Source organism: Oxyura jamaicensis (genome assembly GCF_011077185.1).
Source record: "Oxyura jamaicensis isolate SHBP4307 breed ruddy duck chromosome 1 unlocalized genomic scaffold, BPBGC_Ojam_1.0 oxy1_random_OJ106551, whole genome shotgun sequence".
NCBI classification, from domain to species: domain Eukaryota; kingdom Metazoa; phylum Chordata; class Aves; order Anseriformes; family Anatidae; genus Oxyura; species Oxyura jamaicensis.
This window is the reverse complement of record NW_023303234.1, coordinates 62,966-88,391: the sequence shown is the minus strand read 5'-3', so window position 1 is coordinate 88,391 and position 25,426 is coordinate 62,966. Positions and strand designations below refer to the sequence as shown.

Sequence of the window (25,426 nt, the reverse complement as noted above, 5' to 3'; positions counted from 1 at the left end):
GGCCCCACTCATGCGTAAGGGACAAGAGGAAGGCCGAGGACATCTCTTTTCCTCAGCTTCTCTGTGCCGGTTACCGAAGTACAAAACCACCCCAGGTGAAGGGAGACCCGGGGCACGAGGAAATAAGGGGGGGAGGTCGCTACAGGTGAAGAGCTGCTGTGTTTTAGTTAAAATAATAATAATAATAAAAAAAGACCAGGAAGATGAAGAGGAGCAGGAGGACACAATCCTCCCCTCAGCAGGAGCACGGAGAGGGAAACCACAGGCTGGGTTTCACAGGGACAAAGCGGGGTGCCCTAGGTGAATGGGGAGGGAGGGCAGCGCTGCACGCTCCCCCCACTTGGGGGGCACACTGCAGCATGCCCTGGGGGGAAATATTCCTCGAGCAGGGACGCGCAGGGGGAAAGGGTGCTGCACGCCTGCCGAAGGCAGATTTCCTATTCGCAGGTGGGAAAATGGCTTCAGCCACCCAGCCCCAGCCGTGGGTCCCAGGCTGCTGGGTAGGGGGCGGGGGGAAGGAGCCACAGGGGATGGGGAATTGAATAAAATAAACCATTTCTAAAAGTTCAATCCGCATCAACAAAAAGGCACGCAGACACCTCGGGGGGTGAGCAGAGCTCATTTCATCGGCCCCCATCCAGCTCCAGGCCCCAGGGGGCCCTAAGCAGCGCACTGCTTGTCACAGCTGGCCGCAGACCCAGCCCCTGCCAAAAATGGGGACTGCTGCTGCATCGTTCCCTACATTTGGTAAAATCACAAACACTCCTATAAAAAAAAGAAAAAAGCGATATAAAAACAGTACAGAAATCCGCCAGGCAGCGCTGGCCCCAGGCGATGCTCCTGGAGCACACCAGCGGGGTTGGGGCCAGGGGGCTCAGCTGGGTGCCAGGTCCCCACGCACACAGCACGAGGAGGGGGACACGACCCCGGCACAGCCCCCAGCACCGCCACCAAGCTGCTGCCAGCCCCAGCCCTGCTGTGGCACCCCAGGCAAGCGCAAATGCGAATAAAGCTGCACCTGGGGCAAGATTAAAAAAAAAAAAAATGCCCTCCTGCTCCCACCCCAGCTTGATCCCACTGGCACTGCCCTAACCTAGCACTGCTTTTTTTTTTTCTGCCCCCCCTCCCTTTTTTTCCCCGCTCTTTATCCCCCAATTCATTCTTCAACTCAGAGAAGTCCGGGCTGGGGGCTGGCAAGGTGTTAGGAGGCGGCGATGGCCGTGCCCCCGCTGAGCTTGACGATCATCTGCTGGCAGTCGTTGCACGAGCGCTTGTCCCCCACCTTCTCCAGGGTGCGCGCGGCCTCGGCCAGCAGCACGGCGCGCTGGCCAGGCGACGAGAGGAAGGAGAGCGGGAGGTGGCGGCAGGCCAGCAGGATGGCCGTGGCGCGCTCCCTCTGCCCCGGCAGCGCGTCCAGCTCACCTAAGCACAAAGAGGAGACAAAAAGCTAGCAGAGGCGCTGCCGCGACACCTGGCCCTGCCGGCCATGGCTGACATGAGCAGCCCTGCAGCTCCCAGCCCCGGGGCTGACCTTGCTTGCTGCTCTGGGGCGTGCGGCGCCTGAGGCTGTGCTCCAGCAGCTGGTGGGTGCGCGTGGGGCTGGCCCCCGCCATCAGGCGCACGGTGGCCTCGTGGAGGAAGACCTGGAGGAAAGGGGAAGGTGGTGAGGGGCAGGATGCTGCGGAACCCCCTGGCTGAAAGCAGGGGCGAGGGACGAAGCCTCACCTTGCGGTACGCGGGCCTGAAGCCGTGGGCCAGCTTGCGCAGGCTGCCGAGGTCCCGCTGGAAGCCAGTGAGCTCGGAGGCCGAGGCGTGGTAGGTCTCGCCCAGAGCCTGGCTGCTGCTCGCCTGCTTCTGCCACAGGCTGGTGCGGAGGGACAGCAGCAGGTCGCAGGCCAGCAGCTGGATCACCTGCGAGAGCCAGGGGGCAGACACACGGCTTAGCGCAGCCCACGGAGGACAGCAGTGCCTCCCACCCACCCAAATCCCTTTTCCCCAGCTGTTGCTGCCCCCTAGCACCGCTCGCTATTCTGGTTGCCCTTGGGAGACTCTACCTGTGCCGTGGAAGTGGAGAGTGCCTCTGTACTGCACTGCAGAAACATTGCACAGTTACTGCCGTCACATGCAATGCAACTACAATGCACTACAGCTGCCACCCAGGAGCGACAGAAGGGACCAGAACCGTCCCCCGTATGCCGCACAGGAAGGCTCCAGCTTTCGGTAACCCTGGGGAGAAAATGAAACAAGCAACACACACGCTCAGGAATAGCACAGCACAGTCCCACTTCTGCGGGAGAGGGTTCAAGCGCTCTTGAAACAGAGCGGGTTTGACATAATGAGGTCCTTGTCTCACAGGTGTCAGCATCTTCCCCTCGGAGGACAGAGACGGAGGTTTTCCATGGGCCAATTTCAAAGTGGCCAAAAAAACAAACAAACAGAAGGGGTGACAGGTATTGGCAGCATAACGATGCAGTACTTGCAGCACTGCCCCTCCGTGCAGCGGGGAGGGAAAGCATTCAATGCCCTTGGGATGGAAAGGGAGAAAGCATTCCCCTTATTCCTATCAGACACAGGATGAGCAGAGAATGCAGACACACAGGGAAGCCTCACAGCCGCGACAGAGCACACATGGTGCCGCAGCTCCTGGCCCTTACGTTGCTGAGGGTGGTGCTGGAGGCGCCGCTGCTCATGTTCAGGCTGTTCCACAGGTGGCTGCTGGCCCTCTCGCAGTGACCCAGCGAGCTCTGCTGCCCGTCCGCCTTCCCCGACAGCGAGGCCTGCATGGCTTTGCACAGGTGGAAGGTGGCTTTCACCAGGGCGTTCCTGGAAGAGAAAGAGCGCTGCTTCCGAGCGGTGCCGTGCCGTGGTGCCATGGGGCAGCCCCAGGGGCTGAGCTCAAGCAACAGCCAGCATCAGCTGCCAGCCTCCCACCTCCAGGAGCTGAGAGATCACAGCTTCTTAGGGAGGAAGAAAAAAGATGGAAGTTGTTCCTCACCTACTCAAGCTATGCAGAGAAATGGAAGGGAACTGTCTAAGCAGCTTTCATGCGATCTGAATCAAGAAGGTGGAACTGTCTTTTCCATCAGTATGCAAGCTTTGATTTTCACAGACTCACAGAATGCTTTGGGTTGGAAGGGACCTTAAAGCCCACCCAGTTCCAACCCCCTGGCATGGGCAGGGACACCTCCCACCAGCCCAGGCTGCCCAAAGCCCCATCCAGCCCAGCCTTGAACACCTCCAGATGGGGAACCCACAGCTTCTCTGGGCAACCTGTGCCAGGGCCTCACCATCCTTTGGATGAATTCTTCCTTGTATCTCATCTAAATCTACCCTCTTTTATTAAATCATTACCCCATCCTGACACTACACACCCTGACAGGGTCCCTCCCCAGCTTTCCTGTCACCCCCTTAAGTATCGCAAGGCTGCAGTACAGCCTCCCAGAGCCTTCTGTTCTCCGCGGTCAGCAACCCCAGCTCTCTCAGCCTCTCTTCATAGCAGAGGTGTTCCAGCCCTCTGATCATCTTGGTGGTGACAGTGAGGTGTAATTAGAGCAAAACCAAAACGCCTCTAACGAAGCAATTCTGCCCCCTTCCAGTCATTCCCAGCACACAGCTGCGGTGCCAGCGGGTGGTTAGGGAAGAAGGAGCGGGATTTTGAAGTGGTACGAAGCCCACGCACTCAGACATCTCCAGGGATTTCGGCACGCGCTCCACTTCTGTGAAATGTGACCTCACAGCTGCGTCGTCCCCTCTGAGCCAGCCGATTGACATGGCAACTGCTGCCGACCACCACCTGCACACCACGTCCGGGCCTACAAAAGCAGAGTCACAGGTTGGAGGAACGGGGTGGCACCCCGTGACCCCACCACCAGGGCAGCACCACGGAGCCAGAGGGAGCCTGCAGACCAAGCCCACCTCACAGGGATGCAGCTGCTGTGCTGGGGGAGCATGGAGCCCCTGGGCAGCAAGCAAACACCCCACATCTGACCATGGGAGGAGGTTGGGATGCTGAGACTGCACCTGGTCAGCAAGGACTTGGCCAGAACTCCCCCTGCCTGCTTATCTAGAAACCCCCCAACTTCCCTCCCGACAAGGATATGCACTCGCCACCCCCAACCATCATTTCCTGCATTTATGGAGCATCCCCTCAAAACCCCCACTCCGCCCCAGACTGCGTTTCTGCCGCGCCTGGAGCTTGGGAGGTGGTGGGGACGGAGGGGACGGGTATCAGCAGCAGTTCCTGCAGCAGGCAGGGCTTCGGTTTGGGCAGACCTACCCAGGGCTGACTTGAGCACAGAGTTGCTGGCAAAGGGTGGTGCTCCACTTCCCATCGAGTCCAGGAAAGAGTTGAGCAATTTCAGGTACTCCATCGCGCTGGAGAACTCGCTGAAACAAGAAGCAAGGCAGAGCTTCGCTGTGACATCAAGGAGGAGACACCAAAGCCTGAAGGTGTTTGTGAGCAGTCGGTGAGCTTTTTAAACAAGCCCGGCAGGCGGAGGCCGAAATTTCAAGCTCTGCAGGTAACACAACGCTGTTGGACCTGAAGAGAGCTCCCAGGGAGGGGAAGTGCACAGACCAGTTCAAGGAGCACCACCAGCAGATCATCCTGGCGAGGCGCCTGCAGGGATCTCACCGCAGCTACAGAGCTGCTGCCGCTCTGGGCACGCTCTGGACTTTTGCTCCCCAGTTAGGGCACAGCCTGCTCCCCCGTCCCTAAGTCCTTGAAAACGGTGGCACCACTGTCATGGGGGGGACTAGTCTGAGCCCACCGAGAAGATTAAAGCATGTAATACACTTTTCAAGTGAAAGATGATCCACGTTAGCACTTTGCACCCCACGTTCTACAAACACTGAAGAGAAGCTGCCAGCATCCCCTCCAGTGCCTCGCATCTGCTGACGGACATGACATATGTTATGAGTTGATTACAGGCTCCCTTTCAATCACTGCCTCCACGAGGCTGAACGACGCTCCTGCTAGTGACTATTTGCATATATGCAAATGTATGTGAATGCAAGTGACAATGCATTCACAGTGCTGGTCAGAGAAAGTGGCGTATGTGGCAACGATCTGATTTCCTTGGACATGCTACAGAGGAGGAGCTTGAGCTCCTGCCCCTAGAGGGAGAAGAACGGCTCGCTGTGTTAGGTAAAGACAGTCCTTGCAGGGACAAGACAGGACTTCCACAAGTATACTGACAACCCACGTCAATCATCCGAGTCCTCCTACCTTTTCTCACCACCCGCAGCATGTGATCACAAGCAATTGTACTGTGCAAGCAATTAGACTGAACTGCTGCTCACTGTCTGCAACTACGCTAGAAAACAGATGCAAGATTGAAAATAAAGCTAAATGCACACAGTTTTCTTACACGTACAGAGAAGATAAGTAACCTTCCCACCTAAGGCGTTTGCCCCCGCTCTTCTGGGAGACGTGGCGCAGCACAAAGGGCTGCTCCGATCCCTGCAAATTTTCATTTTTCCCATCGGGCGAGATCGCTTGGCAGAAGCCAACGACAATTTCAGCCAGCATCTGCTCTCCCACTCCTGCCAGCGGTTAGTCTGATTTTTCACTGCTGGTAAACGCGGCACTTCGTTCAGTTACGAAAACACTCTCATGCGTAACGCGGGGAGCCAGCTGGGTCACTCTCTAACATGCCAAGCTTTTATTTCTCTACAGCCTTGGACACATGCTCTGGTCAACCCAAGTGATAGGGGCATGCTAATTTTAGTGTCTCTGAACATTGTGCTCTCGGCAGAGAAAGTGCCGCCCGGTACAAGAATCGATCAGGACTACACCAGCCAGCAGCAGAAATCCCCACTACAGCTGGTAACGAGTCAGAACTGCACCTGTGAGTTCAGAGGTTTTCATACCAAGAGGCAGAGCTCACCCTGCTGATAAGCTGTGGTGGTCAGGTTCAGCTTGCCATGTCAAGCCCTGGTTAAAGACTAACCACTCCGCTTGCCTCAGAGCACTCAGTTCACAATCATCTGCTCGGTTTTCAGAGTCTACAGCTCCCATAGCAGTCCCCAGCACAGGCGCTTACCACTGCTCCTCCTCCTCTTGGCCCACCACCTCTTTCCTAGTCTGAGGTTTCACAAGTGAATCCACAGCTCTCTCCAGCAGGTTCTCACAGAACGCCTGATGAACTTGTGCAATGGGATCCGCTACAGAGAAAGAAAACAAACCGTTTTTCTTATCTGCAGTGACAGCCACACCTCCTGATACACACAAGGGCAGCTATAAAGAAGAACCGCATTTTAGGAGCGAGAGGAAGAGCGGTAGAGGGAAATTCCTGAGGGAATTACTGCAAAGACTTCTGAAGACTGAGTTCTGAAGGCCTTTTTAATGACAGGTTTTACTAATTATCAGCTAGTTACAGGCACAGCCCTTGGCCGAACACCCCTGCGCCACTTCAGCCACCCGGTATAAGAGCGATGATGCTGCCCTAGGTGAGCTGCACCTCCACCACCCCCAGTTAACCCGCCTGGGTTCTGCTCCAGCAGACACAAGCACCCAGGAATGACACGTCCAGTAACACGCACAGGGACGAGCCAGCTCCTGCGGTCCCAGACACCTTCCAGCTCCACAGCCCCTCCTGCCCACACGCAGGAGAACGCCCTCAAGCGAGACACCTGCTTGGGTGCCAGAGAGCACAGAAGCAGAGGCTCCCAGGGCAAACAAAGCGCAGGTCACACAGCCAGAGCACGAGCGGCTCTCACCAGGGTTCCTCTGGGTGCAGTACAGGCTCTCCTTGGCAGCAGACTTCACCGTCCAGCTTCGCTCCACAAAAAACTTCTGTCCCAGGGGGTGGCACAGCCAACGCAGCGAGTCGGGGATGGCGCTGCGCTCCGAGCTGCACAGGCTCTGAGCCTGGCTCAGGAAGTAGCTCTAGGGAAGGGAGAGACGAGGGCTGAGAACAGCACCCAGGGAAAGACGTGCCACCAGGGACCAGGGCTGCAGGCTGCGGAACGGCGGCGCTAATGGAGGCGCTGTGCCTGCAGCAGAGCCAGCTCGCAGCCCTTCCTGGAGCTCTGCCTGGAGGCAAAGAGCACACACGGCCACTCACCGCCAGGAAGCCCAGCTTGCCCCCGCAGCGGGTCTTCAAGCCAACCGCGGCCGTCAGGTGGATTTCGGCCATGGTGCTGGGGGGGATCTTTTCTTCCGCACACTCGGCCAGATTCACGGCGCACAGGGCCATGTGCAAGCCAGAGTAAGCGGAGCTGGAGGGAAGTTTACCTGCACCAGAAGAGAGAGGAGAATGGTTAAACTGAGGCACGCGAGCACCAGCTACTTGATAACAACGCAGCTGATACCAGAAGTCCCACACCTGTCTGCATTCCCACAGAGTGGCTATAATCTTCCCTCCACAGATACCAAGGGTGACATTCACAGCTTTGCTTCTGCAAGAACGCCCTGCAGAGCTAAAAACTTCCCCCCAGAACAACACAGTAAGTTTTGTCTCACTACATTCACCACCATCGCAGAACTGCACTCCTTTGCAGTCCACACCCCTGCAGAGATCTACACAGACACTCTTAAATACAAGAGTGTTTCATTGTGGTCCATGGTGGCATAACTACAACTTACACAGCAAGATTAGGAAGTTCGGAAGTTTAACCTGGATTTCTGACGGGCTTGTAGCCTATTATAATTACAAATCAGTTTGCCAAGGAAGCAGCAAAAACAACTGTTCTCAAGGAACATTCAAGCACTTCCTCAGTACATGTGCACATGCCCAGGTTTTCGGAGCGCATCAACACCAACTGGCCATCTGCGCCTTGCACAGCTTCAGAAATTTGACTTTTTTCCAAACAATTAACCCCAGTTCCTGCTTCCACATCACATTCCCAAGTGACAGGACTGAAACAAGCGGCAGAAAATGAGTGGATTCAATCGACTGCTGCTTGGGACGGACCCTAAGCCACCTCTGCAGACTGGTGAAGATGTCACTGGACACTGCTGTTGCTTCAGCCACTCCTGCAGAGCCTTTTCTTTGCGGGAGCAGCCCTGAGCTTCCTCATTTAGTTCAACGAGGCTGGTGTCTCTGTCCTCTCAGTCCCTACCTGTTATGTGGAGCTGGTGGAGCTTGTGATAGGCTAGAGCTGCATCCCGAGCGCTGGTCTTGGCCTCGTCCTCAGAGCCCGCCGTGGCCTCCCTGGCCCGCCACTGATGAGAGGTCCTCTTCAGCAGCCACCGCACCAGCGCCAGCTTCTGCAGGCTGTAGCGGATCACGTTCCACGACAGGCTGCACGCCAGGTCCAGGCGGGAAGCCGGCAGCGCCCGGCCCAGGACCGACAGGCAGGTCTGCAGGTTTGATGCTGCCGCAGCGAAATCCCCCTGCAAACATCACAGCCAAAGGTGAGGCAACAAAAAGCACCACCACAGGCACACTCTGGGACCTCCTCAGCACTGGGAGCAAGGCAAACTGATGTGCAAGCTAGGGAAACGTCTTCAGATGAGGAAAGTCACCATAATCCCAGTAAGCACGAGGGCAGCTTACACCAGCTTCAGATCTAGCCCAGCTGGTAGCTTCCGCTGAGCTACCGTCAAAACACGCCCGCGTTACAAAAAAGACACTCTCCAGCACCGACTGTTTGCCAGAATCGGGACAGGAACCAAAACCCTGCTTCCAAAGACTGCCACAAGACGCAGCAGCAAGGCGCAAGGACAGAACCCAGGCGGCTCTAACCACCCCGATGCCCGTGCCTCACTATTTCAGGCCGAGGGAGAGCAGCAACCTGCTCAAGACCAACAAGTTCCACTGACTTCCCAGAAAATCGGGCCGGCTACCATCCAGAAATGCCACATTCTTGCGAGTATCAGGCACTGCCCCCTTAGGTCACATTTGCCCATGCCCCCTCCTGCAGGACTCGTTTGATGCGGAACGAGGAGTCAGCCCTACCCGTGCCAAATCCAGGTCTGCCTGCTTGCGGTGCCTCCAGAACGTGACCGACGATCTCGAGTGCAGCCGGGTCACCGGCTCTCCGTGCACGAGGAGCTTCACGAACACGCTCAGGACAATCACACCGTTCACGAGCCACAGGATCAGCGTGGGCATCATCCAGCCAAACCACCCGCCGGCATCTGCAACGGGCATCCCAAAAGGAGAGTGAGAAGTTGATCTGCACACCAAAAGCCTTGCAACAGGAGGAGCGCAGGCTCACCCAGACCAACAAGGATGTATTGCTCTGTTTGCAAAACCTGATGCTACAGGTGGAATGTTAATCAGAAAACACCTGCATCGACACCTCCTCATCAACTCCAAGCCCCGACATTCCTAACCAAATCACAACTGTTACTTTTACAAGACTGTTTTACAAAAACTGAGTCAGCACTTCTAAAATTACCTTAACGTGAGACATTCTAGGAAAGCTATCAGATCCACCCATGGGTATTCAATACCTCAGCGTCATTTTCCAGGCTTAATTAAGTTTACAAAGCACCACTGAAGCACGTTGACCAGCTGGGGAAGTGACAAGATGCCTACAGGATCTCCCACGCGCACCTAAGCTCCTCTAAATTGCAAATGGTCTGGAGTAAGCACATGAAACAAGCCAATTTCAACACCTTACAGCAGCACGTTTCTGAAGTAATTCTTCAGGCAATCCTTATTAAGTTATAAGAATCAGTTAGTTGCCTTAAAAACAAACTAAAGGTGAAGATGCCTCAGAGAGATCCCAGCTCATAGCACCCTAACTCGTTACCTGAATCAATGGTCAGCATGCTCCTGCCAGAGCCATGGCGCACGAGGCTGTCAGACTCTGGGCTTCCTCGGGCATCCAGGAGGGAGGTTAGAGGATTGAAGGAGAGGCACAGGAACGTGAGGGCACAGAGGAGGATTCGAGAGCGGTCCACCATACCAAGGGCCACAGGAGGAGAGTCCGGCTCATCTTTAACCTTCAAAGAGTTTGTAGTAGAGAGAAAAAAGGAAGAAAAACTGCTTAGTATTATTTAAAACAAAAAAAATGCTTATGCAAAGGGAGGGGTAGGGAAGAAGGAAAGAGAACAAGTTTTAACATTTGTTTAAGACCAAGATCAGTAAGAACTCTGGCAGAGCTTGCCCTAGCTTAGTAAGATAAGGCTGAAGTACCAGAGTGCCTTCACATTCCTTCTGCTCCCAGTCATTCCAGTTACATTAACTGGATCCCTGCTTTAGGCCAGGACTCATTTTCTCTTCTGAGGGTCTCCCTCAGGACCCAGTTCTTCTGTGATATCCACAAAATGAGCCCATCAGCTGAAGGTAGCTAACAGATTCCTGTAACTGTGGTTATTCACAGTCCCATTACCCACAGCTGAGGCCATCATTCTTTTTCAAGTTCTCCTGCTGTAATCACAGGACATCTCTTGAGAGCCGTGGGCCGTTTTGGGTCATGAGTCTGGGACTCATTCACCATGAGTCCACAGAGAATCTTCAGGAGCTAAAGTCCAATCTAAGCTCTTGTGGCAGCTACAGTATGGTTCAGACAATAAAGCTCAGGAAATAGTCTCAATCATTAAAAAAATAAAACACATCCATACACCTTCCTCATCCTTCCAATGCATCTCTGACACCTACAGCTCTGCTTGGCAGATGTCTGCTGGCTCCATTCTTGAGAATTAGGAGAATTCAAACCCTGGCCCTTATGTATCCCTGAAGCAGACACCTTGAATTTGATGAATCTAGTCACAAGTACCTTCGCATCATCAAGCAGTGGGCTTCCCGGCTCTGAATCGATGGAATAGGGAGAGAAGCCAGCCTGGGATCCCGAGTCAGAGGCCGGAGGAGACATCAGGAGAACGTTCTGGTTGAAGTCATCTATCTTCAGGTCTGCATCATTATCAACCAGACTGCTTAGGTCAATGCCCTTCAACAGCTCTGCAAGAATCAGAGCGCATTATGCACATGTTTCTCGATCCTGCGTCCTGCCAGCCTCGCTCAGACTGGCTCTGCCCTTGCAGGAATACTGGCCACCATCACCACGGTTTGCACCCGTCTACTTTTGCCAATGACAAGAAACTGCAAGAGGCAGCCTACATCCCTGCTGACCGCCTCCCCCCTGCACAGCCCCCACAACTTACTGTTTTTCTGGTTAGCCAGCTTCAGAACCATGTTCTCCTGCCTCAGTTTATGGTTGGCCTGTTGCAGATATTTAATGTAATCAATGGCTTTTCGCAGGACACCAGACTTGTGCATCTGCAAGGAATTCAGACAAGCAGAACGCAGTTCATCCTCTGAGCTTCCAAAGGCTCACTCGTGCTCAAAAGGGTACCACAGCCCTTCACACCATGAGTACAAACAAAAAGGTGTTGAGAACCTCTTGGCAGCAGCAAAATAAATAAATAAAACAAAATAATGGCAAGGTATCTTACTTTGAAAGGCACACCAAGGACTGGACAACAGGACTCACGTCGTCATACCTGGGATCTCTCTAAGTTTTTATTTAAATTCTCTCTGAGAAGAGAGAGCTTTATTTAGGACCCAAGTTGTCAGGTTTTTTTTTTGTTTGTTTGTTTTTAAGACAGAGTGGAAACAGATAATCATTCAAATTATGAGAGTTCATGTCTTGACTTCCAACAGAAATATCACAGCTTTGAAATGAATGAGTGTCTCTCTTCTGGGGCGGAGCAAGCTGCTGCCAGTTAACCATGGTTAATTGAGATAGCATGGTTTAACTGAGATAACCAGTTCTCTCTCCGCCTCTGTCCTTTGTCCATCCCCATGAAAATACACACTTCCAGAAAAGGCTGACAAGTCTAGCTTGGAAACACAGCCCTAAAGTACTTTGAAGCCACTTTACATAACCAATGTCAAACCTAAAGCTTCCACCCAGCAGCAGAAGGTGACTTCACCAATGCACATGCTTGTGGAGGCCATGCGAGCACGTGGGTGTCAGGAACACCACGGTTCTGCCAAGATGGGAAACGTGAAGAGCACAGCCCTGAACACAGGTCACAGGTGGTGCAAGAAAGTTTCTATTGTTTGAGTGAAAAGGAGCTTTTACAACTCCATATCTACTGGAATCCAGTTGGAAAGCTCTGTGCAAGACACTGGTATAGATTTTATAGCAGCATTCAACCTTTCTTTTTTTTTTTTAAACCGTAGCAAACAGCAACAGAAGCCAAACAGCAACAGAAGCAAAAAATCCTCATCCCTGCTTCCCTACTGCAGTTACAAGGAAAATGAAATGTAAACCATGCAAGTTCTGGTTTAGCAGAATTATCAAGACATTCACTTTGATATTCTGCATAGAGGACCTATTTAAGCTAGGCCTAACGTAAGCTGTACTTTATGTGTTTGTTCGTTCTGGTTTCCAAGAAACAGTACTGCTAGCACAACATTTTACAGGTGACCTTTCCTGAATACAATTATCAGGCTTTCCGTTGCACAAGTATTCCACAAGAGTCTTATCCCAATATCCACACGCACACCACTATCAGCAGTACGCACCCAACTGCTCCATTGGGAAGAGCAACAAGCACCTGAGGACACAAGTATTCATGACACCAGGTTCCACATCTTTACCTTGGCATCCGTCCCCATAATGAGGTCCTTCAGCTCAATGATCTTATCGTTTATAGATGACCGATAACGCTTCTCAATGATGTTGTGAGTTGTTCTCCTCTCTCCTTCTTTAGGTGGATCTGGTTGCTTGACACCCCCAGGAACTTGTTTGATAGGCACCTTTTCTTGTCCCATCATCACCGGCATCGTGGTCAGAATGGTCCCATTGCTCCCGACGAGGGTCTACAGGGACAAGTGTCAATAGCAGTTAGCTGATATACATGAGATTTACGATGGTCAGAGCAAAATGAGTAAAAAGAATCAGGAAGAGTTCACAGAGCTCAAAAACAAAGAGGCAGACCAGTGTCTCCCTATGTTCTTTAGCTGACATGAGCACTCATATGGCAGCACCAGAAAAACCACCCACATTGCCTCCCATGGTAAAAGGATCTCTTCTTCTCCAAGGATATCATCACCCCAACACCCTTTCATCAATACCATGCTCTTTTCATCCACTAACTAAACAGAGAAATGGACCAAGGTTTTCCTGCTGCTCGAATCCTTCTGCCCCACCTCTCCAAATCCACCTCTTCCGTGGACAAAGGAAGTTGTTAGACCTTCAACAAGCAACGCCACCTCTGAACCAATACTGTTAGAAAGGTTCTGACTGCAGAAAGACAATTCGAGTTAGATTAAATGAGGAAAAAGTAGATCCCTAACGACCTTAAGCTACAAAAATGCCTTAAGATGAGAAATCAAGGCAACGAGCGTTACACACTGGTGTGAAGAGTTTGGACGTGGTCACCTAAGTGTAGACAGAGCATCTCCACCAAACCGAAGCAGCATGTGCTCCACAATAAATGAATCCCACCAGAACGCTTGCACAGCGGTGCTTCTAGGACTGTCAGAGTAAAGAAAATAATTTAGACTAAAACTAGCAAAACAAGATCGGGAAGGGTACAACTGGCCTCTAAAGTACACCCAGGATCAGAGAAGCTGTTAGGGAGAGGAAGAGTTATTTACACTAAAAGTCAGACGGACAGAAACGAGAATAAAGTAGCCACAGGGAAATTTAGGAACAATTTTGACTCTGAAATAGTCTTCCACCTGGGATAGTAGAAATTAATTCAGTTTCATTTCACTTATTTGTCAAGTTTCAGCTTAAAGTCTTCCACCTCTCCTTGGATAATCTCCAGGAAATTTCAGTGTGTTCAGAGCGCTTTGTGGATTGCGTGTCTGTCAGGCACAGTCACATAAACCTCACCTCCCCGTGGAAGTGCCGCCTAAGAGCGAGCAAATTGACCATTTTAGCCTGGCTGCCAACAAGTACACAACAAGCCTACTGTGTTACGTGGAAGTCTTCAGTCCGGACTTGCAAGATTATCTGTCTCCAGCAGTAAATATTTGAACAGAAGGATCTCTGCAGAACGCACAGGACCGTGATAAAAGCATCTTAGGGGGCACAAGTTTCTCCGAGTGAATAACAAGTTATGGCCCTGAAGCACAGGAGCCATCTTGAATGACACCGAATCCTCGGTGCAAATGCCCTTTGAGGAGTAGTTTAATTAGTTTTTATGTTCAACACACTGCTATTAGTTGCTACTGAGGGAGAAAAGAAGGTCCACAGCTATTCCAAGCCAGTTACCTTTCAGCGTCTCCCACAGAGGTTAAAAACCGCATGGAATTCTTGGGTCATACTCTTCTCCTTGTAATTCCACAAAAAGGTAAACAGAAATGTGCCCTTGGTCTGTGCTTACTGGCCATGGGAGGCTGCCAAAAAATGTACAATCTGTGTATTTAGCCTTGGCAGAAGCAGGGTATTACTCACTTTGGACACGACCAGAGCAGCGCTTGGAAACCCTCCCATCCGCATCACTGATGAACGCTAAAACCCAGCCCTCCTCCTCCAACCAGAGGGAGTAACGCCAGGAAGGGGAAGAGGAGAAAACACGTTCAGGGTGGTACCTGCAGAGCTGTGGTCTGAATAGGAGTGGTGAGCGCTGTGAGCGCTGGATTCTGCACCGCAGCCATAACGGGATTGCCATCCGCCTTCAGGGTGGTCAAGACGAGGGAGTCCGTCTTTATGATCTGGGGCTGGACCAGAACCTAGGCGGAAACAGCCGCGGATGAAGGGACGAGTAGGCACACGTCCCTCTGCTGAGCTTGGTACTCAGAGGCAGGTGATGGCAGAGTTGTAATACCGCATCTCAGAGGGGGAGCAAGGAGCAGGAGCGCTCTGCATTTCTTTCACCTCGCTCCCTGCATCGCCGGGATGGGTTTAGGACGTGCCAGAACCTGGTGCAAACCCTCAGAACGAGAGGGTCTGAGCAGGATGTCAAGCAGATCGAAAACGACAGTTATTTTGCCAAAACCCAACTTGCACTTCCTTTTTCGAGTACCTTGTCGGTGCTCACATATAAAGAACGTTACAGACAGCCTAATATGGTTCAACCAGAGTAATTTTTCCATGTGGAGCATCCCCTGGCCAAAACCACTTTTATCTGACACAGAAACACGAGGCTTTGGCCCTCACACGTGTTTTAAAACAAAATCATATGAGGGCGTAACACCAAAAAGGTGAAATAAACCGCGGTGGAAGAACCGAAACAAAGCATTCCTTTACTGTCAGTCTCTTAAAAAGCGGCACTGGACTTGAAAAAGAAGCAGCAGGACAAAAGGAAGCAGGGAAAACTCAAAGGAAGCTCATTTAAATGAGGTTTCTCCCCGCAGGGCCGTCCCGGCCGTGCCCACAGAAGCACCCCGCTCACCCCTGCACTTACCGGGACCTGCTGGACCTGCGGCGCAGCCACCGTCTGAACCGTGGCCGGCGCCAGCGTCTGGATGGTGCCGCCGGCAGCCTGCGTCAGCACACGCTGCGCCTGCACCGCCTGCACCTGCTGCTGGATGGCGACCGGCTGCACCTGTGAGGACGTCACCAGGCTCTGCACCTGAGGCTGGAGGACTGCAAAGCAGGGGAGAGGTCAGGAACGGCCCGCGAACGCCCAGGTCCCGATTTTGGAGGGTGTAAATGCTCCCTGATTCACTCCTCCTCTTCCCAGAGCTTCTCCACAGGCAGTGCCCGTCTAACGCTTCCCACAGGCTGGTCAGAACCCAGCTCCTGCGAGAGGATGCTGCACCTGGAACAGCAGCTTCCCAGGACGCACAGAGCATCAGCTGAGAGAAAACGAAGCCAAAGCCCTGCGGGTCTGGCAGCTCAGGGCCCATCACCTCTGTTATGTTGCACAGCACGCCTAACCAGCACCTCCCTGCTTGGGTCTTGGTGGGTCCAACCCAGCCACAGGAGATGGCCACAACACAGGACACCAAGAGGTGGCACAAGACGATTTACAATCTCCTTTACGAAAGCTGCTCATGCTCACTCAGTCAAAGCCACATATGCAGGGGAAGAAACACCCCCCAGACCCTGCAGGAGACAGATCTTCAGGCTCACCCCGGCCAAGGATACCTGTGGGGCTCTCTAAGCCTTTTGCTGCAGACACAAGAGCCGTGCACGTGCTGCGAGCACTGCCCTGCCCCAAACCCTACCTTGGAAGCTGGTGGCTGTGTTCTGGTAAATGACGGGCTGCTGGATGATCCTGGTCTGGGGCGCGGAGCTGAACGTGGGGGCGATCATCACCGTCTGCTGCTGGAGCTGCGGCTGGAGCTGGGGCCGGGGCTGGAGCAGCGGCGCCGGGCGCTGCGGGGGCACCTTCACCTGGACGCTCTGCAGCTGCGGGGAGGCGGCGGGCGGTGGGAAGGGCTGCAGGGGCGCCTGGCTGTACGGGCGCGGAGGGTCCAGGGTCCCGCTGCCGCTACTGCTGCTGGTGGTGGTGGTGCTGCCGCCGCCGCCCTGGAAGGTGCCGCACAAGGGATCCGAAAACAGGTCCGGGAAGTCCCCCGCCTGGTTGCTGACAAACTGCAGCATCTCTGCAAGGAGGGAAACGCTCGGTGCATTTTTATTGCATGAATCACTGGGGCAGGACTCACACAGAAGTGCCCGCACAGAAGGGAGCCGCGGGTGCTTCCGAAGCTCCAGAGACAGCACAACGCCAGCCTAACACCACCAGGCAGGAGCCAAGAGGCGGCCAGCGACTCAGAACAAAAGGCAGAACGCTCCGACAACATTTTCCAGGACTTCAGGATCCTGGCAGGGACTAGAACGTAAAGCCACCTCTCGTATATTGAGAGGGTCACCACCTAGTCCAACCCCTGTTCCAGTCCAGCGCTATGGAAGGAAGAAAACGAGCAGCTCCATGTAGGAGCCGTTCTCCCACCCAGCCTCCTTCAGGGTGCTTTCACGTCACCCATCTCTCCTTCCCTACTGAGCCCCAGCTGGGAAACAGAGAGGTGTGGATAAAGGTTCATCTTCACTTTGTTTCACTTTCAAGTTTATGGGAAAGGAGGGGGGAAACACGCTGAAGAAAACAATGCTTCACAGAACTTTAGCAGAGAAATGTGTGCATATGTCTAAGCCATCAGAAAAAAAAACACTTATTTTTTTATTTTTAAATATATCGCCTGTTCACCCCTGGGCTGTAACAACTGCACAGCAGTTTCTCCCCATCCCACCTTCCCCAGCACGTTACCAGGCCGACTCCGAGAGGCTTCCACCACCTCGCTGTAACTGCCCCACGGGGGAAGGAGATCATCGTTTGAGACCGAAGCCTCCTCTTCCCCGTTTAATCCGGTGTAAGGGGATTATGCCCCGTAAGCCACCTGAGCGCTTCCTTTATCCTTCCCCACCCCAGGATCCGGCCACGAACCACGGCCCCTCCGTGGCTTCTCTGGACACAAGGACGCGATGGGGGGCTCACAGCCGAGCGCTCGGCCGCGGGTAGGGAGGGGAAAGCAGATTGTGGTTACTCTGAACGGCCTTCACACGACGCCTTGGTAAACTCGGACACGGCGCTGCCACAGCGATGGGGCTGCCTTTGGATGGATGCGGGGTGGGTATCGCACAGCGGGTCTTCACCCCAGACCGGGAGCAGCTGGGACCACCCGAAACAACCCTCGCCGTGATAAACTTGCCAATTCCCCCAGCGCCGTGCTTTGCCGGCCCCTCACTTGATGGCACTGCTATTTCGCGATCAGGTGGCGCTACCGCCAGCAGGAAACAAACAGAAATCAGGCGAGATCTGCCCTGGAAGAGACTCGGCCCGTGCTCCGGAGCCTGGCAGCTGCAGTGTTACAGAGCCCAGGGAATCCACCAGCTCTGCCCCCACGCGCGGGATCGCATCTTCAGGGGCTGCTAGCTGCACGGTGGGGCTGAGCCCACGCTCTGCGGGGTACGAGAGCTCTCTCGGCAGCAACACAAGGAAGGCAAACCCCCAGCTCCCGGACTCTCCGTTTAAAGCCTGCGTTTGGCGCACGGGAGCTGCGCAGCTTCGCAGGGCGGCTGCTGGGGGCTGGCTGGGGACACACCGGGCTGACGGTGCACGGGGGTCCCGCCCCCGACCGGAGCCGAGGCAGGGCCGCGGAGCGCAGCCCCAGCCGGGCCCGAGGCCGCACGGCGCCCGGAGGGGCCGCGCCTCTCTGCCCGCCGCCGGTTTCCTTGGCCCGGCCCGGCCCGAGGTGAGGGCCCTGCGCCAGCCCCCGCCGCCCCTCCCGGGGGCTGCCGCACCCGGAGGCCGCTTCCGCGGGGCTCCGGGCCCGGCGGTGCCGCCCGGGAGGGGACCCCCGGGGGAGGCGACCCCGCTGCCCGTCCCCGGGGTGGGGACGGGGCGGGGACGCGGCGGCTCCCCTCAGCCCCCCGCCCTCAGCCCTCCTGCGGCCGGGCACGGCACCGAGCCGCCCTCCCCCCGCGGCACGGGGCTGCGGCAGCCCCCGGCCGTTACCGTCGATGTCGCCCAGCGTGAGCTCGTCGCCCAGCTCCGTCAGCGTGTCCATGCCGTCGGCGCCCAGCTCGGGGCCCTCCATGGCCGCGGCCGCCCCCCGCCGCCGGTGCCGGCCCGTGCCCGTCAGGCGGAGGCTGCCGGCTCGCGCCGCCGTCCCGCCGCCATCTTGGCGCGCCCCCGGCCGCCCCCCACGCGTTGTCAGTGAGACCAGGGCGCCGCCGGCCAATGGGCGCGCGCGGCGGCGCGTGGCGTGAGGGCGCGTCACCGATCAGCAGCTGCGATTAGCATGCGGGGCCACGCCCCCCTCGTGAATATTCAAAACGGAGGGGGCGTGGCCCCGCGCGGCAGGGCGCGCCACCCCGCGCCGGGCAGGACACGCGTGGGGCGCCCGCGGGGCTGGCCCCCGCCCCCTGCCGGCCCCGCCGGGTGGGAGGCAGGGGGGAGCCGGACCCGGTTCGCACGGAAACAGCGGCAGGAGACGGGCTCGGCTTCGTTAAAAAAAATCAATAACAATAATTGGGGTTTATTCGGGAGACACGAGGCACGCCCCGCTCCAGCGCGCGTCCCCGCCGCCCCCCGCACGGAGAGCTGCGGGACGTTTCCCCTTCCCTGAAGGCAGCGCGGCACGGCCCCCGCCCCGGCACCATCCCGGCGGTGGTCCCGCTGCCGCTTTGGGTCCCGGAGGGAGTCTCGGTGGGGAGCCGCGCGCGCCGATGTCCCCGCCAGGCACCACCAACCGGGCTGGGAGCCGGCCTTCCAAGCGTGGGGCCGCAGCTGGAACGCCGGCCGTGTGGGAAAACAGCCCCCCGGACACGGGGTCGGGCAGAGGTAGCGACCGGGCAGAGGCCAGGTATAACCGGGGCAAACAAAACACAAAATAACCACCCCAAGACTCACAAGCAGCAGCACTGCGGGCTCCCCGGCCCACCCGCGGGCAGAGGCGGCACGGCCCCACGGGTGGGAGCAGCCCTGTGGGCACAGGATCCAGGCTCCCGCCCCGAAGCCGGCCCTGTGGAGGTGCAGCCTGGTGCTTACAGCTCCGACTGCGAGCGCGAGATGCGCGGGCCCTTGCGGATCTCCTTGCGCTTCTCCTCCTTCTTCCTCCGCTTCTCCTCCTCGCGCAGCGCCTTCTGGAAGGTGTCAGCGCTGGGGAAGAACTGGGGGGGGACAGCATGGTCAGCTGGGGGGCTGCTAACGAACCCACCACTCCTACACCGGGATAATTTGGCTCCAGGGAGGTGCCAGGACAACAAAACATGGATGCAGAGAGCATTTTGCCTGCCCGGTAAAGGAAGGGATGTGGACAGGCATTATGAAAGGTACTAAAACCTCCTCATTTTGTAGGAGAGGAGAGTTGGAGCCCGCCATCCCCCCACAGAGCACAACCCATCAAAATCCCACTGGAGTCGCTGCCACCCGCGGGGGTTGAGGGGTCCCACGCGGCTCGGCTGCCTTACCTCGGAGTGGTCGGCTTTGAAGGGATTGCGGTAATCGGGGGACTTCTCGCTGATGCCCAGCTCCTGAGCCATCTGCAGAGCAAAGCAGAGACCGCTGCCACCAGCTCCTGCCCCCTCCCCTCCGCTCTCCCCCGTCCCCCAGCCCAAGATGTGAGACCCCCTCAGACGCGGGGTGTGCTCAGCAGCCCCCCAGCAGCTCCTCTTTCCCTCCTTTCTGCCCCCTCCCTCCCTCCCTTTCTCCCCACAGCCCCCCAGGCAGCAGGGAGGGGCCGCAGCGGCAGTGGGGGGCTTGGGGCCGTACCAGCCCCAGGAGCTGGGAGTGGGGCCCCCGCTCGAAGACGCCCGTCAGGTTGCAGAAGCCGATGCCCCAGCGGATGAGGTTGTTCCAGTTGGAGTTGCGGTCGAAGTAGTGGTGCACGATCTTGGGGAAGCGCAGGACAACGTCCCCGAAGAAGGCCGTATTCTCCACCACGTGGGAGTAGGCTGGGGACGAGAGGCCCTGTCGGCAGCCCGTCCTGCACACCGCCGCACCCCCAAACCCCAGAACGCTGGGCCCAGCCCCGGGCATTGCCAGCAGACGCTGGCTATGGGACGCTGAGGATGGAGGTGGGGTGAGGGAGAGGTGATGCGGGCTGTGAGATCCTAGATCCGCGTGGTGTCACCCAGGAAAGGGGATCACGAGCAAGAGCTGTATGGGGGGCTTTGTGGGATGACCCACCCCCGTGGTCCACCCATGAAGGACAGGGTCCTGAGCATGTCTGTGGTGAGATGGGGAGGTTGGAGGCAAAGGGGTGGCACGCCCAGTGCAAACCAGCCAGGGAGACAGCAGTAGGGTCCCAGAAACGAGGGGACCAGGGGATGCCTGGTGTCTGCACAGGGGAATTTCATCCCTACCTGGCACCGATCCCACAAGAAAAGGGAGGTGCACCAGAGCAGCGGGGGCTGAGGACCAGGGAGGACCTACCGTCCTTCAGCTTCTCATCCTGAGGGAAAGGCCCGTCCGGGGGCACGTCCGCAGCTATGAGCACTGCCCGCGAGTCCTCCAGCACCTGCAAGAGCCCTCGGTCACTGCCCCATCCCATGTCCTCCCTGTCCCGCTGTCCTCCCCCAGCCCCTGCACCCCCAGGGGGTGCCCCGCTGCGTCCTCCCTTCTCCTCCCAGCTCGACTCTTTGACCCCTGCTGTCACCTCATTCCCTGCCCGCCCTCCCCACTGCCACCATGGCCCAAACGCATCCCCTGCCCCACGCTCACTTTGAAGAGTCCCTTGAGCATGATGTCGATGATTTTGTACTGCTGGTTCACGTCGTTGAGCTCGATCAGGTTCTTCAGGGCATTCATCTGGTCCTTGCGCTTCACCTCAAACAGTTTCTTATCTGCAGCGCAGTCAAGGGCCCCACGCGGCCAGCGCCACAGCTCGCTCCTGCTCCTCAGGGCACACAGTGCCAGCCCAGCCCCGCCACATCTCCCCACCCAGAGACCGGGCCCTCAGAGCTTGTTTTCATCTCGTCAGCAATAATCACAGCCTGCAGACCCTTCCCTCCTCTCCCCTCCATCCCCACGTTCCCCTTGGTGCCATCTCTGACCCTCCTCACGCGTGCGAGCGCTCTCTGGCCCCGCCAGATACGAGCACGATGGAGGCGAGGGCCTGAGGAGAAGGATACAGATTTCCAAGCCGGAGTCCACCCTCTGCTTCTCCAGGTCTGCCAGGCTGCCCCCGGGCAGCACCAGCACCAGCAGAAAGGGGCAGAACACGAGGAAATCCATGTCGGACACCGCCGCCTGGAACCGAACAGGTAAACCCATCGGTGAGCCAGGAGACGTGCGGAGCAGGAGTCCCGCGAGGCTCCCTGCGAGCCCCAGGGACACCAGCCCCTGTCCCTTAACCACCCCAGGGCCGGGGGCTCCACCGGCAGCCTGGTGGGCTGCCAGAAGCAGCTCGGTGCCTTTCTGCGACAGCTGAGCCCGGTCAACCTGCTCTGAAATCAGCTGAATCCTCCCCAATTTAGGTAACCTTAACACCTGCTGGGGCCCCACCACGAGGTTGTGAGGTGACCCAAACAACTTTTACTTGCCCTCTGCCCTCGCCAAGTTTCACCTCCTGGCCCACACACCAGCTTAAACTCCACCCAACCCCCTCTCACAGCTCTCCTGCCTGTTTTACCCCATTTTAACAGCAGGATCTCAGCTCTGGGCCGGCCTGCCCAGGCGCGGGGATGCAATAGCCCCGTGGGGATGTTCCTCCCCGCTCTGAGAGCTCTCCTCGTGTCTTCACCCCGTGAGGGACGAGACGAGGCACAAACACCGCAGGGCTGCTGCTCCGCTCCTCCCTGAGCCCACCCGTGCCAAGGCAAGCTCTGCCGGCCAGCGGCTGCCTGGGCTGGAAGCCCACCAGCCTGCCTCGCTGCCTCCCGTCCCCGTAATGTAGACGTGTTTCTCCAAAGCCGTGACAGCAGACGCCGCTTAGCAGCTCCCATTAAGGCGTGTGTAACGACTTTATAAATTCTCCTGCGGGAGCCGCAGCTGATCCGAGCATCCCGGGGAGGCTCCGGCAGGGCTCGAGGCGGCGGGGAGCAGCCGGGACAGCTCGCCCCGCTGCACCCGGGGGGCACCGAGGTGCTCGGGCTGCTGCCGCCCGTAGGCTGCTGCCACGCGAGGCGTATAGCAGCGGCACGGCCACAGCCGCTCCTCCAGGACGGGGGCAGCCCCACGGGGGTGGCGCCCGCTGCCGGGAGCCCGGAGCAGGCCATGCCGTGCCGAAGCCCCGCCGGTGAGCGGGGCCCTCCGGCGAGCCCCCGCCCGGCCCTCCCGGAGCCGCAGCCGCAGCCGCCGCCACGCGGCCCCGGCCCCGCGTCCTCCCCCCGGCCCCACGCCCCTCGCCCCCCACCTGCGGGCCGGTGCCGGGCCCGGTGCCGGTGTCGCCGCCCGCTCGCTCACGCCCGCCGCGCTGCCATGCCCGCTGCCGCCGCTTCCCCGCCCCGCCGTGTCACTTCCTGAGCTCCCGCCCCGCCCCGGGCATCCCGGGCCCCGGCATCGCCCCTCCGGGACCGGCGGCGGGGGCCGGGGGCGGGGCCCCCCCGATCCCCCCCCCCCCCGGGGCCCGGACGCGGCGGGGCCCGCCGAGGGCGCTGGCCCGCGGGGGCTCGGCCCCGGCCCCGGAGGACGGGAGAGGAGGCACCGGGACCCGCTTCGCTGCGGGGCGAGCGGCGCTGCTGCCGCCCTCGGGTCCCCCCCGGAGCCCCCCGGCCGCCCAGCACCGCTCCCGCGGCATGTGCCACCCACATCCAAAGTTGTTGTCACCAGGCAGGTCTGTGTTTGCCAAGTGAAGGGCACCAGCTCAGCATCATCCCGCACAGAAATCAGAAAGAGGCCCCATTTTGGAAACCAGGCTTTATGAACAATTTTCAACACTTTTTGTTTTGAAAGTGAGCTGCAAATGACTTCCTTCATCCATCTTCTTCTCTACAACTCGCTGGAGATACACGTGGTTTCCTGTTCCATCCTTCCCTCATCGTCCCATTGCGCGTACTCTTCTTGTTTCAGTCTCCAATGTGTGCAAGGGACACTGCCACACCTCCCAGACATCTGTCATGGACGGCATGAGTGGAAACCAAAGGGAAAGCCTGGCTGAAACTCCAGTACGACACCACAGTTCCCACATTTGACACACTGCTGACAGTAGGCATTCATTACTCAACCACCCACCTCCCTCCCAAACCACGGAAATCCCACCAACACATGAGAAACATTCATGTGGGTGAGCCCAAAGAAAGTTCTTTGCTGATAAAACTGTCATCAAAGCTTGCTGTTGAGCAGAGGATTTTGTCTTCTGTGTCCACGACTATCCCACTGAGGTAGCCACCTCTGCAGCACTGCGAGCATAACCAGACCAGGCGGGCAATGTAACAACATCCACCTTCCCTCACTGCCATACAGACCAGCAGGACAGCAGAGAGGAACTTCATGGGGCTGGTGCAGTCTTCACCAGGAGAACCTGAGCTCTGGGACAACCCTGTGCTTCCCACCACAGAGCAGGGGCATGACGTGGGGGTTACGCATGAAGACAAGCTGTTCCTCAGCAGAAACAGTCACCTCACCCTCCGTACGCCCTGCCCATGGCTGATGACAGTGTCATCCCACCGACACGATGGAGGAAGTCCCCCACCCTGTAGGAAACCATTGCTGGGGCCAGCTCCATGTCTACTACCTGTCTGAGGCAACGCAGCATGATGAAAACAAGAAGGCAAAAGCTGACATTTTCAGAAATAAATACCGAATCTGGCACGTACATCAGGCTCTCCCTTTCTCCAAAGTAACCTGGGAGTGACCCCTCCCTCCTGTCCATGGAGAAAAGGAGGAGCTCTGCTGCTAGGGCCAAGCAGAAAGCAATGGGCAACTCCACTGGGCAGCTTCTGAACACTTGCTGTACTTTGAAAGTGCACGAGTTATCTTTGGGTTGCCATGACTCTATAGGCATATTGGTGCTAGTTAGCACATGGAGGTTAAGTGGCTGCTTATCCTCCAGGGAAATCAACACAGGAACTGCTGCTGCTTTGAAGTCATGGCTGCCCCAGCCTGTTCCCCTTTCATTGCATCATCTCTACCTTACAGATGAATGCAATCCCTGTACAGAGACCAGTCTTTCATCCCAAATGACTCCTTGTTTCCCAAATGTCTTCTCAAATTTGGGGATGATAAAGTATTTCATCCCCAGATTAGCCAGCTGTAGCAGCCACCACCAGTTTTTGCACTCTTGTTCACCTTTGAAAAACAGTCAGGAACAGCAGATTAAGTGCCCCTTCTACCTCTATTACACCAACCACCCTCACATCTCCTATCAAAGGCTTCTGCCCAGCAAAAGGATACACAATGTCCTGATGTTTTGCACAGGTGCTCCTCTGTCCCGAAAGGTGCTCCAGCAAGGTCTGAATGGTCCCTGCCTCCACTGCCTCCATCTGACAGTGACTGCTCTGAACCTGTGCAGTCAGAAGGAGGAATGATTTCCAGACCAACAGCAAACTACTGTCCTTGTTCTTTCATCCCTCCCCCCCTCCCTCCCGAGCAATGAGACCTTCAAACTTCAATCTTTGATCAAGTGGCCCACGACAACACTGATGACACAGTTTAGGCAGCTGCTGGCATCGCTCACTTCCCCATTTCACTACTCATCCCTCAAGGCAGCAGGCCAAGCTAGCAGCTGCAGGATTCCTCATCATCTTACTATCACCTCCTCAAAGGAAGCTTATGGCTCCCCATCAAAGGCTGAAGCAATCCCTTAGGGAACTCCCTTCTCATTTTCCTAAGCAGTCATTGCTTTCTTACCTGACGAAGGAAGAGGTGAAGTGCCCGAGATGTGGCCTCCGGCAGCTCTGGTAAGTTGGCTTCTGCTGCCTCCCGAAGAATCAGGCTAATTTCTTTTTGAGAAATAACATTGCTGCTCTGGTACCTCACAAACTTGAACAAGGGAAACGAGAGAGGCATTAGTGAGCAACCCATAGACTCCAACAGTGACGCATCACCTGGAAAGACCTCTTCCAGGCAAAGGGATGTTGCAGCACCCTAACCACAGGCCTGATTTTTATACCAATTCTAACAGAACCAGTGCAAATATCCTTGTTGGTGGTGCTCTAGCTAGATGTAGTTTAGGTCAAGAAG

The 25,426-nt window shown here is 56.6% G+C and overlaps 3 protein-coding genes across 7 annotated transcripts in view; all 3 read right to left on the bottom strand.

The window, feature by feature from the left end:
* Window positions 1-34: 34 nt before the first annotated feature.
* Window positions 35-18,519, bottom strand: LOC118156932 (sterol regulatory element-binding protein 2-like). 2 transcript variants are annotated; one of them, XM_035311168.1, is made up of 19 exons: window positions 18,317-18,519; window positions 16,029-16,409; window positions 15,263-15,444; window positions 14,448-14,588; window positions 12,504-12,725; window positions 11,060-11,174; window positions 10,675-10,808; window positions 9,706-9,898; window positions 8,904-9,085; window positions 8,065-8,338; window positions 7,068-7,237; window positions 6,721-6,889; window positions 6,045-6,165; window positions 4,277-4,386; window positions 3,680-3,812; window positions 2,655-2,823; window positions 1,726-1,911; window positions 1,532-1,643; window positions 35-1,422 (listed from the first exon to the last, which is right to left on the bottom strand). In XM_035311168.1, exons 1-19 carry the CDS (start codon window positions 18,396-18,398, stop codon window positions 1,202-1,204), a joined length of 3,297 nt encoding a protein of 1,098 aa, XP_035167059.1. In that variant the 5' UTR covers window positions 18,399-18,519; the 3' UTR covers window positions 35-1,201. The 2 variants fall into 2 exon arrangements, with proteins under 2 accessions (XP_035167059.1, XP_035167058.1); XM_035311167.1 differs by having other exon boundaries at window positions 10,675-10,856; window positions 18,317-18,518.
* Window positions 18,520-18,819: 300 nt separating this feature from the next.
* LOC118156936 (coiled-coil domain-containing protein 134-like) lies at window positions 18,820-22,740 on the bottom strand. 2 transcript variants are annotated; one of them, XM_035311182.1, is made up of 7 exons: window positions 22,659-22,740; window positions 21,436-21,553; window positions 21,026-21,147; window positions 20,738-20,822; window positions 20,075-20,256; window positions 19,774-19,845; window positions 18,820-19,473 (listed from the first exon to the last, which is right to left on the bottom strand). In XM_035311182.1, exons 2-7 carry the CDS (start codon window positions 21,536-21,538, stop codon window positions 19,348-19,350), a joined length of 690 nt encoding a protein of 229 aa, XP_035167073.1. In that variant the 5' UTR covers window positions 21,539-21,553; window positions 22,659-22,740; the 3' UTR covers window positions 18,820-19,347. The 2 variants fall into 2 exon arrangements, with proteins under 2 accessions (XP_035167073.1, XP_035167072.1); XM_035311181.1 differs by lacking the exon at window positions 22,659-22,740 and having other exon boundaries at window positions 21,436-21,586.
* A 378-nt stretch (window positions 22,741-23,118) lies between these two features.
* The window catches only part of LOC118156925 (meiosis inhibitor protein 1-like), a 35,363-nt gene continuing 33,055 nt past the window's right edge, over window positions 23,119-25,426 (bottom strand). For 2 of the 3 annotated variants that reach the window (XM_035311155.1, XM_035311157.1), the window contains 2 exons: window positions 25,094-25,225; window positions 23,836-24,747 (listed from right to left, as the gene is read on the bottom strand). In XM_035311155.1, coding sequence (XP_035167046.1) covers window positions 24,529-24,747; window positions 25,094-25,225 — 351 coding nt within the window. In that variant the 3' untranslated portion in view covers window positions 23,836-24,528. Of the gene's footprint in view, window positions 23,357-23,835; window positions 24,748-25,093; window positions 25,226-25,426 lie in introns of those variants that run through there. The other variant, XM_035311154.1, reaches the window with a different exon arrangement.

Bases quoted from the DNA above. Each gene is read 5' to 3' on its own strand.
- LOC118156936 (XM_035311181.1), bottom strand. From the start codon at position 21,577: ATGGGTTTACCTGTTCGGTTCCAGGCGGCGGTGTCCGACATGGATTTC. The intron at 20,823-21,025 runs GTGAGCGTGGGG...GGGCTCTTGCAG, and splicing joins TGCTCAAGGGACTCTTCAAA to GTGCTGGAGGACTCGCGGGC. The intron at 19,474-19,773 runs GTAAGGCAGCCG...GTCCCCCCCCAG, and splicing joins TCAAAGCCGACCACTCCGAG to TTCTTCCCCAGCGCTGACAC.
- LOC118156932 (XM_035311167.1), bottom strand. From the start codon at position 18,398: ATGGAGGGCCCCGAGCTGGGCGCCGACGGCATGGACACGCTGACGGAG. The intron at 6,890-7,067 runs GTGAGTGGCCGT...TCCCTTCCCTAG, and splicing joins GCAAGCTGGGCTTCCTGGCG to AGCTACTTCCTGAGCCAGGC. The intron at 2,824-3,679 runs GTGCGTGGGCTT...TTTCTCTTCCAG, and splicing joins AAATCCCTGGAGATGTCTGA to GAACGCCCTGGTGAAAGCCA.